The sequence below is a fragment of the Rhodnius prolixus genome, unplaced genomic scaffold, assembly GCF_049639745.1.
Source record: "Rhodnius prolixus isolate KJV_2025 unplaced genomic scaffold, Rpr scaffold_10, whole genome shotgun sequence".
NCBI lineage: Eukaryota > Metazoa > Arthropoda > Insecta > Hemiptera > Reduviidae > Rhodnius > Rhodnius prolixus.
The window spans coordinates 24,442,325-24,457,305 of NW_027411615.1; the positions used below are offsets into that span (position 1 = coordinate 24,442,325).

The 14,981-nt window shown below is 31.9% G+C and overlaps 1 protein-coding gene across 3 annotated transcripts in view; it reads right to left on the reverse strand.

The window, feature by feature from the left end:
- Nucleotides 1–14,981, reverse strand: part of LOC141457004 (uncharacterized) — a 275,187-nt gene that overhangs the window by 109,747 nt on the left and 150,459 nt on the right. For all 3 annotated transcript variants that reach the window (XM_074133469.1, XM_074133468.1, XM_074133470.1), the window contains exon 4: nucleotides 10,969–11,103. In XM_074133469.1, coding sequence (XP_073989570.1) covers nucleotides 10,969–11,103 — 135 coding nt within the window. The remainder of the gene's footprint in view (nucleotides 1–10,968; nucleotides 11,104–14,981) is intronic.

The window sequence follows — 14,981 nt, forward strand, 5'->3', positions numbered from 1 at the left end:
TTGTAACAGGTACATTGTAACTCTATACAAAATAAAGATAATAATAATAATAATAAAATAACACATTCGGAGTAACAAATTTCACGAAATACAATCATTTTTACCAAGTGGCACGCGAGCCAAAAAAAAAAGTTGGGAAACGCTGATCTAAACGAAATGTCTACTTAACTTCCGGCGACACACAAATATTTCCAAAAACGACATTTTTAAAACAAAATTTAAATAAAGATCCAAAGCATGAAGCGTTCTGTTCATAAAACTTCTAACAAACTCTCTAAATTACAATTTTTTATTATAAATATCTAGCGTTAACAATGTTTAGAAAGCAATTAAAAAATCTGCATTAAAGAAACGATGATTGGTTAGTTTGGTAAATCGCAATTATTTTTTTTTGTAAAACGAATAAATAGTATCGCAAACTATAATTGCGAGAATATCTTTATTTCGAGAAAAAATGTTCAGTTTTTCGGACGGCGGCATATTTACTCTTTTTTTAGTATAAATTGCATAACTCGATCTCCAAAAATTGGGAGAAATTTATATGAATTCAACCATCGAGTTATGTGTGAATTCTTTACATAAATTACTATTAATTGTTGATTAATGTCTCATTATAAGGAAATTTTCTAAAGTCACTATCCGGATGTTGCAATAAACAAATTTACAGCGAGTAGTATGATTATACTATTTAAATTTATGACCCATTATAGTATTTTAAATACAATAGTATAAAGGATGACAGACTTTCACTATAAAAAGTCTACCGCTAACAAACTCTTTTTAAGAATAATAAAAATATTCCAAACAATAAAATAAGCTTTCACTAATTTAATTAGATTATAATTATTATTTTTTTGTAAAACGAATAAACAGTATTAATTAAAAAAAAGAGAATTGCATTAATTTAACGAAACTATTTAAATAAACTGTTATTCAAGAATTACTGTTCACGCTGAATGGTTTAGACATAAAATTTACAAGCTTACGTATAACTATGGTTTGAATTAGTTGCACAAAATATAGCTAATAATAATCTATTTTACATTAGAAAGGTGAGGAGACTTCTAGTGTTATTATAATGACATTTAAATATACCGTTAAGGTCATTTCTACAAGATATTGATTTAAAATTGTGTACAACAACTCATCCTACATATAGAGATGTTTACAAGCTCTAGAAATAATTATTGTAGTAAAAGTAAAGAAAGAGCACTTATCTCAAGTTAGTATTTGATTATTTCTGAAATCTTTTCAATAATTTAGAAGATGGTTAGAAGAAGAGGCTTGCCACTCGAGGTTAGGTTAGGTTAGAATATTGGAATAACTCGAGCTATTAGAAGTGTAAACACTAAGATTTCAAATTACGTGTTGGCACACAATTATGTATTTACAAACATTTATTGATATTAATAGTCTTTACAATTATTGTTTTTATAACTGGCAATTATTGTTGATTAGTTGCTACAACGTATTGGGAAGTTATGGCCAGTTCTGGTGATAGAAGTATGTCTGTTCTTTCTCACCAAAAAAAAGAACTCCGATATCTCTCTACCCGAATCTTACCGATAGTCCACTGCCATCTACATCAGTGTGCCCATTTCTAGAGAGTGAGTGATTAGGGGACTGCTTTACCTAGAAGCCCCTATACAACTTAACTTTCTTAAAAAGAATACATCAGGTCTAACAACATGAACGTCACTATAACATCGATCCCAACGCGTACAGATAGAATTAGCAAAAAAAAATCTTTGAAGAAGTGGCTCCAGTTAATGACATCAAATCATAAATTTCAGTAAATACTAATGAGTAAAACATTAATTCGAAAGAATTTAGAAACAAATTACATACTAGAGTTTCAAAGTAAAACAGACTACTTCATCAAGCGAGACGTGATGCTCACTTCTAGCCACTAAAGCTTACTTTCCCTTGACCTCAAACTTCTACGTCAAAACTAATATTTTAACGTCAACTTATTCTCCTTTCTCAATAATTAATACTACAAACTAACAGACACAAATAAATTTAAAAAATTTGTTCCCCCCCCTTAGCAAGGGGTAATAACAAATGTGTTGGTTGTAAATTCTACAAACAAGTTTCAGACAACAGGCTTCAGCGGGAGTTAAGGAAGAAGTTTCACATTTCCATATATTAATGGGCCTATCGTAATCTCACTGATGGAACTTAGTTCTTCTAAGACAAACCTATACGTGCAGAAAAATCTTGCCGCACTTTAATTTGATGTAAAAAAATATTCATTATACGTATAAAGATTTTTTGAAGTATATCATTTAACTGCAGATCTAAGACTAGTATTTGAATACAGTCGAACCTCTCAATAACGGACACTGGCGGGGGAAAGCAAAGTGGCCGCTGTTTGGAGGTGGCCGTTAGAAGGAGGTAGGCAAGTTTCATTATGAAAAAATATGTTTTTTTTTCCAAACATCCATTTAAAAATTGTTTATTATTAATAGATTTAAAAACGTGCATAATTGCATAATTATTTAGCTATATGATATGCATCAAAGTTTTCTTAATTATCCAAAAAATGCATCAAAAAACTACATATTATTGACTTAATTAATAATTTTTATAATAATCATCACATTTATTCATTACAATAATAATTTATGGTAAAATTATCACCATACTATCATCTATTATTAGAAAAATAGAACAAACCTTTCGGCAAGTTGACTTTTGGCTCGATTTGGTTTTTGCAAAATCTTACAACACATTTATTTTCTCTTCTAGAGATAACCACTTTCGTTTGAGAGACATATCGAAAAAAATAATATTGTTCGTCCAAATTTATATTGAAAAAATGGTTAAAATGCTACAAGATGTATGGAGCTTATAGAGGAAACTTTAGGAAAAACCAGAAAAAAAATAAAAACTTGAGAGGGGATAATTATTTTTATCACCGCGACAAAGGAACTTTTAATAATAAGGTGGTCGTTGGTGGGAGGTGAAACATTTAATCTGTTCCCTAAAATCAATGTCCTGCGGTCGCTATGTAGAGTGTCTGTTAGATGGAGGTTCTTTTATATAGACAAATGTATAGGGGTAAAACGAGGAAATCCAAAAACTGTCCGTAAATGGAGGTGATCGCTAGTGAGAGTGTCCTTTATGGGAGGCCCGACTGTAATTTCTCTAAGAAAATCAATTTTGGGACGGTTCTAAGAAGGGATGGTGGGTAGGACAACTTGATCCAACTTTTTAAGCGTCAAGATCATAGACCCAACTGTACGATTTATGAAGGAGGGTAAGCGTGCTAAAGACTGCCTAATGTCAGATAGTACACTCCGGATGTGCCTTAAGCATGTGGTTAAATTTAATAAAAATAATAAATAACAAAATACCTGCATAAATAAGACACTTTGATTTAGTTGTGATCATACCTGGTAGAGAGCATGCTAACCAACCAAATATAATTGTTGCAACTGCACCCAAGACAATACGCCAAACTGCACCCTACCCACAATGTATACATTTTGTTATGCCCCATTAAACATATACCTACATTTATGGTGACCATTTAATATTGCCAATTCAAGGTATCTGATACTAAATGTGAATGGCACCATTTTTTTTGCAACTAACATTGCTTTTAAAGTTTATGCTGGACATGTAGATAAAAAGATAAAACTGTAAAATAGAAAAGTGAACTATCTGATTACGAAGGCTTCTAAAAGAGTAAATGTCCCGGGTGCCCCCACCAGGGTTCAGAGAATAGTTATGTAGATGTATTGCTCACTAAATGCGTATTTTATTTATTTAATTAATTACAATAATTAACCATAAAATTATAAACAATTATAGTTATTTAATTATTTTTTATAATTAACTTCAACTGTGAAAACGAAGTCATCACTTTGGATTGTAGTTAATTTAATGAATTGAATTTGTCATAAAATAATTATATAATTATTTCATAAAATTTTATTATTATTACTTCATTACAAAAGAGAGGAATTTATATTCTTAGAATTTCTAAAGAAATATTAAACTTCGTAAGCAATAATTAGGTATGTTGGCTCTGTTAAACCTTTATCATGTGCAATTAAAGGCTTGTCTTTGTGATGGCCAATCCTCCTAGCTAATTATCTACGAAAGGTGTTTATTTTTTTGTTTTATTTCCGGTAGAAGGCGTTTATTGAGTCTAAAAGAGATAGTAGCGGCCGGTTGCTGTTTAGTTCTGAGAAATAGCGCTCATCAAGCTCGATTTCATTATCATGAAATTTTGTTTTCAAACTTAACTAGAGAGAAAACTAAGTGAATTGCTGGGATGACTATACTAGTAATCATCAAAATCCGACTAAGCGTTATAAAAATAAATTGAGGGAAGAAGTTACCCAGTGATAACACTCCCTAAGTCGTCTCCAGGATTAGCTACTCTCTTCAGAAGAAAGAAAATCGCGAGGCCACTGGTGCTTTAATCGCCTAGGACAGGGGTCGGCAACCTATTTCAAGTAGAGAGCCATTTCTTCTTAAATAATTTTAATAAATCTTACCAAGAGCCGCAAGGATGATAATGTAAAAACCTCTGGTAGATCATTTGTATTCACAAATTATTATTTTATGATATTCAATAACATTTAAATGTTTTATATATTTATTATTATATACTGCAAAGTAAATAAACAAATAAATAATAACGAATGAAAGGGCGGCAGTCCTACAATATAAATCAAGTACTTTATTTTGATGTTGTATAATTCTATTCAATTTGGAACCTATCACATTTAAAATTATTTTTGAAAAAATACCTTTAATAAATGAAATTTTCATTCGTTTCAATAAAATTTGGGCAAGCTGAAGAGCCACACAATTTGGATAAAAGAGCCGTATGCGGCTCGCGAGCCGCGGGTTGCCGACCCCTGGCCTAGGAGGATGATCTGGATGGTGATGAGATGATAAATGGCGGACAAGAGGATTGGAATAAGAGTGATGAAGTTCTGATGAAAACTTTTATGGCGAGTTTGTGCAACCTGTCTGTGTGGATGGTTAGATTAGAAACGCAAAAATGGAGCCGTTAACGATAGTGCGGAGAATTTTAGACTGAAGAGATTGAATTCGTTTAGAATAGAGCGTTTCGTTGAACCCTACAGTTCAATACCGTGCGTCCAGGCGGGTTTTAGTATAGAATTGTAAATCAATCGCTTGTTATTAAGTGAAAGATTTGAACGTTGGTCTAGTAGTCTTTTAAGTAGTCGATAACGCCTTTTAACTTCAGTTCGAATAACAGTTTTAGATTTATATTTTTAATGGCGTAGGGCAAACTCCCCTACTTAAGGGGCACAGCGTCGACACTTCTAAAAGGCAAATCTCGATACAAAATTTCGATTCGAATGACACTTTATTCATGAAAATCGGTTCACGCGTCGATAATTTGAAACGATTGCCATACTTTCCTTTAATAAGAATAAGAGCAGAACGTCGCTTTAATGTTATGTAGGGGAGGCCTAACTCTTTCATCCTGCCAGATTTTATCAATATCGGGCTAATATTTGCAGTTATTTGCAATAATAATTTTGGAAGGGGCCTCACATACATGGGGCTAACTCCTCCCCAATTCGATGTACAGTGTCGAGACCCCCAAAAGGCACATTTACATAAAATTCCGAATCGAATGACACCTCAAACATGAAAATCGGTTCACGCGTTAAGGCGCTACGTTGTTCACTAAAAGGTAACAACAAGAACATTTTCTGAAATTGCCGTTTTCGCTCATTTTCAGCAACTTTTTTCTCGAAATCTATTAGATCTACGATGTTATAAATTATAAAGAAAATTTGGAAATATTATCTTTTACAGAAAAAGAGAAAAAAATTGTCAAAGTTGGGTGTTTTTTAACGTTACGCTATTTCGTGCTCTTTTTGACGATCAACCCTTATACAACTATCCTCCGAATGTTATGGTTGGTAAAAATTAATCGAGAATAGACAGAATCGATTACGGCTTTATCTTCACGAGCTTCAATAATATAGTTTAAATTAATTTATTTTAAATTAAGGCTCCTCAAAATATGAGTTCATTGGTCCCGGTGCTCGCGGGTTAAAGTGCTAGCATTGAACTGCAGCGAAAAGTTTTCTGCTATGAACAGGAACCCCGCGATCTACAGATGGATGTTCAGCACTCGCACTAACCACAGAGCGATCTTTTCTCATGCTTAGGTAAGCATATGAAATTGCTGCTCACTGCTATTTTAATTATCACTCACTATCTCCTTATCCATATGAAAAAACGCTATAAAACTCAATTACAACTACCACCAAGATCTTTACACTAAGTATAACTTTTCAGTCACCTTCGTTCCACTTGATGTACACATATCGACCAGTACAAGATAGTATTTCGATAGGGTAGACTTCGATTTTAAGATTTCCCCAGAATTATTCGATTTGTGGTCTTCTAAGTCCGAACAACTTTGTTTTTTAAAAAATAACCAGTCTCTGTTGTCTTGTTAGCGTGGACAACATAGTCTAGCCAAGATGGTGTACAGGTTAGAGGTGTGCTCAGTTAAGAGGACGACCGTTAGTTTATCGTTCTTGCTCCTAGACCAGATTTGAACACACCTTCCCTTACTATCTAGTCATTCTAATATCACGTAATGTCTCTCATGGAATTAGAAATATATATATATATATATCTAATAGATTTCTAGCTAAAATAAGTGAATCAGAACATTGTTATAGTGTTCAAAAAATAGCGAATTGTAATACTACAATGATTTAAGAGTTTCGTTTCACTTTGAAGGGAACCATCTTTACGGTGTTCTTAGTTACGTCATTTTGGGCTTTGTTACACGGGTTCTATTACTAAAGTTTTGGTTGGTCATTAATTGATTTGTAAAACCTTACAATACACTGAAATATAACCTTCACTGGGGAACCTACCTCCAGCCCTAAAGCGAATTTTTCTACAAAATTTGATCTACGCAAATATGCGAAATTTAAATATAAGTTCTATAAGCCGCTTCCAGGGAAAATCTAAAAATAATCAACTATAATTGGGATAAATCGTATTTCCGGCGGAAAAATATTCGTTAAAATTGCAATTTTAGCATGAATTTTTAACTCTTCTTAACAGAAAACAAGAATACACTAGAGGTACACTTTCCTAAAATAGCACTTTAGAGAAAATCTACGCATCTTCTCTCTCTCTCTCTCTCTCTCTCTCTAGCAGGTTTCCCTGTATCAAAATTTTTGGCAAAAATGTTTCAAGTAAAAGTAATTGATCTGCACATGCGCAATTAATGTACTAAGTGCGTATAAAATCGTCGGAATCGTATTCGAGAGAATCATAAAAGCTAAAAAACTGATTCTGTTAACGAGATACTTTCGGTAGAAAATTTTTTTGATCAATACCTTATTGTGGCATCCTCTGCTGGAATTAATACGAAATACAAAATTTTTTGCTATTTTTAGTTTAATGAAATTCCAAATCGAATAACACATCATTCATGGAAATCGGTTAGCGCGTTTACAAAAAAAGTACCAAGAACAATTTTTAAAATGGCCGCTTTAGCTCATTTTCGGCAACTTTTTCTCGAAATTTATTTAATACATGTTGTGGCAAAAAAATTTGCAGTTATAAAGGAGGATTTGCCCTATAATTTAAAAAAAATTTGGGAATTCTCTTTTATAGAAAAAGAGAAAAAAATTGTCAAAGTTGGGTGTTTTTCAACGTTACGCTTTTCGGGCACTTTTTGACGATCAACCCTTATACAACTGTCCTAACAATAATTATCAATAATAATAACTAAAACCCACTTTTTATTAAAACTTTTAAGCTCACATTTTAAAATAATATTGACACTGATTCTATAATGAATTAACCAATGATTGTACACTATAAAAATATCCAACACAATGATGCTATGCTAATCGTGTCAACAGCCTGAGTAGGTAGGGCATCATTCTGTCCATTTAAGAGCCGAATGAGGACATCAATTTATATGTTTAAGCGAGAAAATAATAGAGGAGAAGTTAAGGCCAAATAACCTGCCGAACATTCAACTTTCAGTATATTTGTATGTTGGAAATTTATTGAATAACATCTTTGGTTAACAAATTCTGGCTTTATTTTCCACAATTATCTTCCAAATTAGCTTCCATATAGAGAAGATAATTGACATATATCTTCCTAAAATATTAAATAGCGGATATAATAAGTGAACTGCAAGTCGTTGTGATGATGGTTAACGTCACATATAATACGCTGTTTACGAGTTTATCGTAAAATACATCGCTGTTATGGAGTCTTGTAATGTTTATCTTTTATAAGTTAGAATGTAATAGATACTTTCGGAGATAGTAAAGTTATGTATGTGCCAAGAATAAAATGCACAACTATTTAGAAAGGTAACTGCATTTCACTATAACTAAATTATTCTTCTCTCAGAAAAAAATCAGTTTCAAAACCCAGTGATAACTTTAACATATCTAAACTGCGTTATGTCTAAGTTCGATTGAAAGCTTCAGTAATTTACTGTTTAAAAACAAAAATTGATAAAGCCCTACTGGAGAGTCGCAAATCATCCGAATTGTAATTAGGAAACTATACTATGATCAAAATAATTTTATAGGAGCTAGAACCGTCAATAAACGGCTTTTTAGAGTACAGCTTAACTTCTATACTATCTAGGAACACTGCTTGAATGAAGCTTCTTCGAAAATTGTTTAAATATACCTAACAGAAAGGAATTTAGAAGTTATGTACAAAAATTTAAAAGAAATTAAACAAGTACGAAAAGACTGAACATCATACTGCAGTGGCACCTTAGAGGAATTTTGCCCTCACTTCTTAGAAGTGCCTTAAAATGAGCATAATTTTAGAATGTACAGGGTGGGGCAAAAGGTATGAACCGGTTTTAAAGGGATGTAAAACAAAAACAATTCAACTTACAGAAATTATGTTTATATTGTTTAATTCAGTACAGAATCTAGTTTTTTACATTAAGTTTGAAAGATGATATCACTTAGGTGGCGGCCGTCAGCCGCGATGCACTCTTGAAGGCGAATTTTCAGCAGTGACGAGGCCCACTTCCACCTGTGTGGAGCTGTTAATAAACAGAATTTTCGCTATTGGGCTAATGAAAACCCATGGGAAATTCACCAGAGGCCACTTCACTCCCCTAAAGTGACTGTATGGTGTGCAGGTATCCCAATTTGGGATTATTGGTCCTTACTTTTTCGAGGATAATGGGCGAACCGTTACTGTCACCGCTGAGCGCTATGTGACAATGTTGGAAGAGTTTTTTTGAACCTGAGCTGGAAGAATTGAGTGAAGCAACTAATCTGGGAGACATCTGGGCTACATGCTGTCGGCCGCCACCTACGTGATATCATCTTTCAAACTTAATGTAAAAAACTAGATGCTGTACTGAATTAAACAATATAAACATAATTTCTGTAAGTTGAATTGTTTTTGTTTTATATCCCTTTAAAACCGGTTCATACCTTTTGCCCCACCATGTATATCAAATAAACTATTTAAATGTATGCAGCGAATATATTAAGATTAAATTAAATTTTTGGAGCCATTTTATATATTCAATGTATCAAACAAAAAAAATAAGTCAGTCAAAACCCATAGTAGCGCCTAAATAAAATATCAAAGAACTATATCCGATTTTCCGTTTATAAGTAAAGCTGGATATACATTCATCGTGACAGAACCGACTCAAAATCAAGAATCAGCACGACTGTAATTATATTTACGACGGCGAAGAGGGAAAGCAAAACAAAAGGTGAGAAACTCTCACAGATGTTATCTGCAATGAGCGAACTCTTTCCGAAAGCCGAGAGTGCACTGAGAAAGACTAAGTATGCTAATGACCTCCGATGTGGACACGCCTTTAGTTAACAACAACAAAAATCAAACTGCAAAAATAATAAATATGAAACTCCAAGGTTGATTCGAATAAATACATTCAAGAATTTAAAAAAGAAACACAAAAATTTGCGCAACAGAATAATTTAAATACTTTTTATTTACAAGCAGGTAAGGATAAAGGATCATTATTAAATTATTATATTTAGAAATTAAATTGGCAGATTTAAATCGTTCATAAAAATAGTGAAAGCTAATAAAAAAAAATCTACACGTATATGTGACCTAAATACGTTACTGCCCCAGTTATTTTAAATTACATTTTTTCAAATCTGGGTCAGTAAACAGCATGGCTATACTGGACTTCATAGTAGCTACATGCACGCTTTCTAGTGGTAGAAGTATAAAGTATTCAAACACAATCCATCTAACGCTGGTCAAAAGAGAGCGTGCTATCCTTACAAGTTAGCTACATTTTTATTTAAACAGTGTTTTGACAAAATAAATATTCTTTTATTAAAAAATCAATTATTAAATTCTAAAGTATGAAAAACAATAATTTATAGCTACAATTTTTGAAGTAAACTGTATTTACCACTCTTAAAAAGCAAAACTCATTAAGAAAGAAAAGGAATATTTGAAAATGTCTTAAGATAAAAATCAGTGCAATAGCCAAATATTACTAAAAATTATTTACACATGTGTATAAACCAAAAATAGACAATCATGAAACACAGCCCTTGTATGTTACTAACCAAGAGTAGACTAATACTTGTATTCTACTAATTTTTTTTTGTATCAAGTATGACATCACAGGCAAAATTGTACTATGAACACCACGGGACGTGATGTATTCATAACTAGACGGTTAATTGGCATCATTTTCTCCTTGAAATGCACTTGTAAACTTTAAAACTATTAAAACTTCACAAATTTACAGTTTCTTAAAATGAAGATTTATTAGAATTTAAAGGGGGAAAAAACAAGAGTTTTGGAAGGAATATTTCCTGTATCCCTAACTTTTTTAAATACCAAACAGTAATTTAGTTCTGTCAAACCACTTTCAAAATAGAAGCTTTATTTAAATAATATAAATAATAGTTTGGGTTAAATAGAATGGAAATTAGGACTCACCATTGTTGGACTGTTTGGTTGGTTGATTTTGTTGCGGAGTCGGTGGACTTTTTCGTGCAGCTTGTGAAGCTGCGGAATTTGTAGATCCATCACTTTGTGGACTCGTACATCTCGCTTCTCGTTTCTTACTCGACCCTAGAAAACAATTTTGTTTAAGAAAAATGTAATCAACTTTTATTGTTGAAGTAAATAAAAAATGCTGAAAGTAGTAAAAAATTAAAATTATAATAATAATAAAAGTGATATAAAACTTAAATTTATGTAGCAAAGAAAAACAAAATAGGTACCAACAATCACAAAACTCTCTTTTAACATTTTACAAATTGTATACCGGTGCATACGGCTGAAATGAAACTAAAGACATAAGCCTTTCCACAGCTCTCCTCTAGAACCGCCCTAAAATACCAACTTCCAAGATAAAAAGGTTCAAATTACAGTTAAATGAAACGCATTCTCGAAGTACAGAGAATCTTATGTGCCATCATTGAGGGGGAAAAAAAAACTCAAAAAATGAAACATCCGATCAGTAAAGAATTACTCTTGGTTGACAAACCTGTTCATGGACGAAAACGTTTTGCCCCATTATCATTTGAAATTTAAGAGGTAATCAAATAAATGAACAGAAATATTGTATTTAAAGAATATAAACCAGACAGGGCTAACTGGAATACATTTGAAGTAACTCCTGGAAGAAACGTTTTTATGTAGATATCGAATTTAAATTGTCTCGAAACTTAAAACAAACACTTGGACAGTCTTCTTAAACAGAAAGACTCCCCGAAATTGAATTAGGTTAAGGAAAATAACTGCAATAAAAGTCATCACTAAAGAACAAGAAACGATCATGTTGGGCATGTCTGTTAGTGGACTAACGAAATGAATAAATCTGTCTTGAACACTCACATGAATTGCTCTATCCGCCATTCGTGAAATTAAATTCTCTTTAAATTCACTAATTGCACTAAAAAGACAGATGACTTCAGTAATGTACATGTTCCCTGTAAAGGTGCCTTTTTCCTAAAAATGATCTATTTAGAGATAAGACACTACCAGTGAGTTAAGTTACTCGTGATGTACACACATTTATTTCAATTACCACATTTTATAGGAAACATAACCACCACAATTATAACCTGTTACGTGAGATAAGAAAAGGTTACGGCTTAAACCATTAGAATAAAAAGCATGAAGCGCTCCTGTCGGTAATTAAGAGAAACTAAAGTGTTAGATACCTCAAGTTACTATTTAAACTATTTTGTAATATAAATAATACTAATTGTGTAATTATATTCATTTACAAACGAAATAGAATAATCAAATAATTATATTACTTTACAAACAATTTTAAAACATTTATAAATCAATTAACAATTGTAATATCATAAATTAAATAACAATCTTATCTCTGACCCTTAGATTTTCTCTTCCTAGGAGCTTCTTACAGCTCACTGTCCGGTGATGGACAGTGTTGTCTGTAACGAGAGAACACTGTCCGGAGGCCGGCAGTGCACTGGAAAAAGCTCCGGGCGCTAATGACCTCAGCTGTTGATGCGCCAAAAAAAAAAAAAAAAAAATCTTATCTCTGAACTTAGCCAAGCATTAAGTAGCACAAATATTAATTTCTAAGTGATTATAAAACATATTTATTAATTACGTTCAAAAAATAGTAGAATGTAATCGAAATTACTATTATTTTCAGGTTAAATTAAGTCTTACCTTGTTTAAATAATTTACAAAAATTAAAAAAAAAGCACTTTCAATTCTTAAAGTAACTTAACAATAGTCAAATTATTTGCACTATAACTGAATGACACTCACTAAGAATAACTTAGATGCAATTTATATAACAAAATTTAAATTAAAACCTTATTTATATTTTTAAAAAGCAAATGCACAAATAGAGATAACTAGCAAGTAAAAGATGGCCGGCAGTAACTAACCAGATCAGCCAGTGGTAAATAATGGGTATCTAAGCAGAATGACCAACTTAAACATTCAACAACTTAACTATATGTAGAACCTTTGTATACAACTAAAACAAACACAACTATTCGCAGAACTGGCTAGTTCTCTTAACTTTTACAGCGAATCTGTTTACTTACAGTTGCTTTATTACCAGATAAAATTGACAATCTAGCAATGATCTTGTTCGTTAAAAGTCCATTAAAAGCCATGGAAGTTCTTAAATGATGAAGAAATTATCAGTTTATATGTGAATTCGTTTAAAAAGCTTAATTCTTTCAAAAAATTAAAATAAAATAATCAATGTGGCATTCGACCTTCTTTCACTTTAGTTCACTTAATTAAGTGTTCTTGGAACTTGAACAGTTTGTACAATTTTGATTTTAACGTTGTACATGTTCACTTTAATTTCTTTAAGTTTAATTGTGTTAAAGTTCAACAAGGCTAAGTCTGCTTGTTTTTTTTTCAGAAGAAAAATTAAAAATGAAAAAGGGAAAATCCAATAACTGGAATACTGTACAGTTCGTTAGTACTTTCAGTCATCCAATGAAACATTATCTCCCCTACTTTGTATTATTTCTTAAATAAACAAACACATATTTTCAATGAAAATTATTTTCACATTGTTCACCTCACAGAACGAGACATGATGAAGACCCAAATGAAATAAAAAAAAATCTTTTGGAAAAAAAATAACAGAAAAATTAAAAAATAATAAGTGGGACAAATGAATAAATAACAGAGTCTGGCGCAGTAAAACTTAACTAGAAGCATTATTACAGACAATTCCGCAACTCTACCAGCTCTTCCTTTAATTTCATTATTTAATAACCATTCAAACTGTTGAGTTAACTCGTTACAATTGGTGTAAGTTTTCATTAACAATTACTTCCTTTTGTTAATTTTGTGATTGTTGTTTACTCTAATAAACTAGTGAATACACATTTACTTTCATATTTCATAAAATAAGCCGGTGCGAACACTCATTTGACTTTTTAAATTTCAAATTCCAAGATTTTGGGTCATATTATTCTTATAACTTTAGAAAGAATCTTACCTATTTACCCATATCGAGGTACCCTTATAATCAAATTTTTGGGTATAATTTGCCCAGTAAAAGATGTAGATTTATGTGTAGGTAATCAACACTATCAATTTAAATAATATCAGTATTACGTACGTAATAATTTAAAAAAAAGATCGTGCGCGTATGCATATTAGATGTTAAAAAATTAAATTGGAAATAAAGTTAATATTCAGGGTCAACTGGACCGAAAATTGCCGACAAAAACCGATCGCATTCGGCTTGTTAGAGAGAAGAGAGAGAATTATGATATTAAAAAACACGGCTAAGGCTGGTTGGGTTAGAGATCTGTGATTCCTGGAATTCGGTCTGTCTAACCCATCGGTCTGTGATGGCTAAGGTTTGGACTGACTTTTCTCATCTCTAGTGAGTTTATCCGCTATATCTCGGGAACGGATAATCGTAGAAACTTCAAATTTGATATTTAGCTCATATGACATCACAGGAAGCGACAATAAATTTTTGGCTAAAATAGGCCCACCGGAAGTACCACTTTACTGAATAGATTTTCCACTTTTTTTACTTTTTTTAAAAAACCGCTTCTTGGATTTTCTTCAAACTTGGTATAATTATAGCTCACAAATAGCTCTATAACTTTTATAAGAAACATTTTTCTCTAATACTTCGATTAAGGTCACTTTTGTGGGAGAGGGTGGTGGTTCAGTCCGGCAGAATGTCAGTTCGCTGTAATAATACAGACTAATTAGTAACAAACTCTTTCCGATCTACCAACAGATATTTTCGGTGTAAACCAAAAATCGAAAATATGCACAATTACAATCCCTTTCTCTTACTTACTGCAGTAAGAGAAAATAATTTACAAATTATTCTTAAATTTTTTATCGATATTCTTTTTTATAATTTCCCCATTTGTTCAATGGTCAGAAAGATGAGCAATGTTTCAGAAGTGTTATTAATTAATTGTTTTAAATTCATTTAGGATTAATTTTCGCTTCACTTTGTACAG